The sequence below is a fragment of the Bactrocera latifrons genome, unplaced genomic scaffold (genome assembly GCF_001853355.1).
Source record: "Bactrocera latifrons isolate USDA-ARS-PBARC rearing strain unplaced genomic scaffold, ASM185335v1 scaffold_499, whole genome shotgun sequence".
In the NCBI taxonomy this organism is placed as follows: Eukaryota; Metazoa; Arthropoda; class Insecta; order Diptera; family Tephritidae; genus Bactrocera; species Bactrocera latifrons.
This window is the reverse complement of record NW_017537155.1, coordinates 130,067-133,670: the sequence shown is the minus strand read 5'-3', so window position 1 is coordinate 133,670 and position 3,604 is coordinate 130,067. Positions and strand designations below refer to the sequence as shown.

Here is a 3,604-nt window from a genome sequence, read left to right as displayed (position 1 = left end):
TATAACCTTGTGCTGGAGCAGTTGTTTTCTAAAAGTTATTAAAACTGGAAAATGAGTATCACGTTGTCATATACAAACTTTTAATAAATGGAAATAAGGAAAATATAAATTAAAAACAATTTCTGATTCAATTTGATCTTATATATAAAGAGGATTAAAAATGTGTACAAATTATACGGAACTATGGGCTTTTTAATAGATTATCTCACAAATCTTATAGATTTAGCATGATTTCTCCATACAAAAATGGACAACTGTCGTTCTCGTAACCGAGGAGGTTTGAAGATAATCTGATCCAAATCTATTATATATTATATAATCACCAGATTTAGACACATCAAAGAGAAATATAGTAAACAACCAAATGAATGAAACGCAATGGATCAGAATTCATTTGCAAGTCGGCTTTCTAAATAAAAAATGCGTCCATTATTAACACTAAATGAAAAAAATTTTCAAACCCGACAACTTTTATAACAAAATACAACATTACAATGTTCTCTTTTAATAATAATTAAACGAGGTGAGTTTTTTAATGTCCAAAACAGCTGTTTTATAAATTCTCAAATGCATTAAGGATCACTTAGTGAATAAATATCTAATCACATACAACTTTTGATATTAGCGATGCCGCGTAATCTAGAGTTGGCAACACTTATTTTCGCAGTAATGCCTGAATTTTCAAATTGTGTATGTACTTAAAACACAAAATAATATATGTACATATTTAACTACTTTCAGGAAAAACTAAAGTTTGTTACAGTTTTGGGTTCAGGCTTATTGGTAGGTACGGCATTAACCGTTATTATTCCGGAAGGAATACGCTCATTATATATGCATACCTTAAAACCCAATTTGCCAGAAGTTGCCACTATATCAGGACGTAAAGTTGAAAAATCTCTATTTTCTGCAACAACAGAGACTTCTAATGTTGACCACATGAGAGAACCTGACTTCTCCCGCACTATTGGTATATCGCTTGTATTGGGATTTGTATTTATGCTGCTTGTGGACCACATATCGCAACATAAAAGCGTAAACAGTTCTAAAGACAAAAACATAACAGCAACATTAGGATTGGTTGTTCATGCCGCTGGTATGTATGAAAATTTTACAGGTATTTTGAATGATATATTGTTTTTCATTTTCAGCTGATGGAGTAGCTCTTGGAGCTGCAGCAACGACCACCCATCAAGACGTTGAAATTATTGTATTTTTAGCAATCATGTTGCATAAAGCTCCAGCTGCCTTTGGCCTCGTTAGTTTCCTTTTACATGAAAAAATTGAACATCAAGAAATACGCAAGCACTTGTTAATTTTTTCTTGTTCGGCTCCACTATTAACTCTTTTGACTTTTTTTGGAATTGGACAGGAACAAAAGGAGACCCTTAATTCCTTAAATGCGACTGGAATAGCTATGCTTTTCTCAGCAGGAACATTTCTATATGTAGCAACAGTGCATGTTCTACCAGAACTAACTCATGTCTCTCATTCACATTCACATGGCCAGTATGATTATCGTCAACTGAACAGTACAGCAAGTGGGATTGAATCTCAAGGTGATATACATTCTACCAATGTACGGTTTTCGAAAGGTCTTCTTTTAAGTGAAATAATAATATTAATATGTGGTGCATTACTTCCTCTTATAATAACTTTTGGTCATCATCACTAAATTAAGCCTTATTTTTCTGTTAATAAAGATTTGGATTTAACGGGTGCAATCGATGTTTTACATTATATTAACTAAACATATCTGTATGTAATAAAAAAATCTAACAGCGTAAACGTGTATATATGTTTTTCTTTGTATATACGTTATCCGAAATACATACAACAGCGGAAATAGCTAAGCCTTTAACAGTTTTGCATAGAAAAAAATATAACAAAAAAAAAAAATAAAAAAAACTCTTCTTCATCGTTCTCCTTCGCTGCTATACCTCGAGCCTATTCTCCACCGTTGACCGCTGCTATGCTCGAGTGTTTGCTTTTCATTGGTACTGCTGTTTCTAACGGAATCGTCTAACGCTCCTCGGATTATCGGTACAGTACCTTACTGGTATTTACGTTCCCTTCGTTTGAATTTTACAAACGCGMTTATTACTTTCAAAACGAATGYCTTCACTGATTCTCAAAAACGCACACTATTAYGTTTCGSCACTTTACTCGACAGTATGYCATTTATTTTTGGCAACACGTTCASCTTTATTTTATTGAAAAAATGGTCTTGGGCGATACCACCATGCCCATTAATTTGTATTACCTATCACTTTTAACTTTTTCCCGAAAATCTCACTTCAATTCCATACCGCAAGTATTCCTCACACTCTTTTAGTCTTAAAAAACGTTAACTTTTCTCGGGGTAATCGCTCTAGGGCGATCCTGGTTGAGCCCCCATTTGTAGTAAATTCTATTCTTTCGGAATTAAAGTACACTCTTRTATTTCCAATTCTTTGCTTTATTTATATCGAAATCCATAGAAACATATCACTTAGATTAGCCAAAAGTCACCAAATTAGCACCGAATGTCGTTACGCTCAGCGTTACAATCAATAAAGAAACATCACTTAAACTCTACGAAAAGTCACTTAAACSGATAAAGAGATGTTTAACTCCTCTCTCATTGGAAGTGAGAGAGCAATTGCTAAAYGTCAAAACCTACTGAACTTTAGGTTCTGACTCGATTAGCTGTCAAAGTTCAGTAGGTTTTGACTGAAATCTTCAAAAAAAAAAAAATGTAAACGGAGGGATTTGTTGCATCGTTCAATACCACTTATAAAAATGTAAAACAATGAAAATTAAATTAATTTGTGAAATTTAAGGGTGTTTAATGAAACATTTTGTAATTTGAAGCATCATAGTATTATTTTCAATGGAGAATGATTAAAAACATTTTATGATTGAGAGCTAACAAGCTTAAATCCTTTTATTGGGCATTGAAAGGTCAAAAGTCAATTGTTCAAATATACTATATAAAGTTTTAAATAGTTTATCCATATAATAAATAACTACTATATAGTAATTTTTATTCGTACTAAATGTTGGGTGTTTTAATTTAAATGTCCAAAAATTATTATTTTGTYCAATCTGGCCGTAATGGAAAATGTTATAAAAAACGCTAATTTTGAGGTGCTCTCACACTGGAATAAGTTGAACATCCCTTTATTCCTGCCCGGCGTTACACTCACGATTGTCACTTAGATCAGTGAAAATGAGTACTGTTCCGCTCCGCGTTACAACCAGGCATAGATAACTTGATCAGAATCTCTTTTCTTGCTCTCTCGCCTATCAGCTGGCAATGCACCCTTATCCGTTTTCTGAGCTGGCAACAAAACACAATCAGGGTGCCGTCAACCAGCAGTTAGTGAAAAAGGCGGGATGCCAGAAGAATAACCCCTATAATAGCGCTGTAATTAATTTATAATTTTTTAAATGATGTAAGAACAAAAAAAAAAAAATGGCGCCCTATTATAAATCTGCTTTTTGTGTTTGTTTATAATTAGTACCTATAATATCGGGTGATTTTTTTGAGGTTAGGATTTTCATGCATTAGTATTTGACAGATCACGTGGGATATCAGACATGGTGTCAAAGAGAAAGATGC

At 33.3% G+C, this 3,604-nt stretch overlaps 1 protein-coding gene across 1 annotated transcript; it reads left to right on the top strand.

The window, feature by feature from the left end:
* Window positions 1–714: 714 nt before the first annotated feature.
* Window positions 715–1,792, top strand: LOC108973640 (zinc transporter ZIP9-A). The gene is made up of 2 exons (XM_018941030.1): window positions 715–1,096; window positions 1,152–1,792. The coding sequence occupies exons 1-2, from the start codon at window positions 718–720 to the stop codon at window positions 1,673–1,675; spliced, it is 903 nt and encodes a 300-aa protein (XP_018796575.1). The 5' UTR covers window positions 715–717; the 3' UTR covers window positions 1,676–1,792.
* The last annotated feature ends 1,812 nt before the right edge of the window (window positions 1,793–3,604 follow it).

Bases quoted from the DNA above. Each gene is read 5' to 3' on its own strand.
- LOC108973640 (XM_018941030.1), top strand. From the start codon at position 718: ATGTACATATTTAACTACTTTCAGGAAAAACTAAAGTTTGTTACAGTT. The intron at 1,097-1,151 runs GTATGTATGAAA...TTTCATTTTCAG, and splicing joins ATTGGTTGTTCATGCCGCTG to CTGATGGAGTAGCTCTTGGA.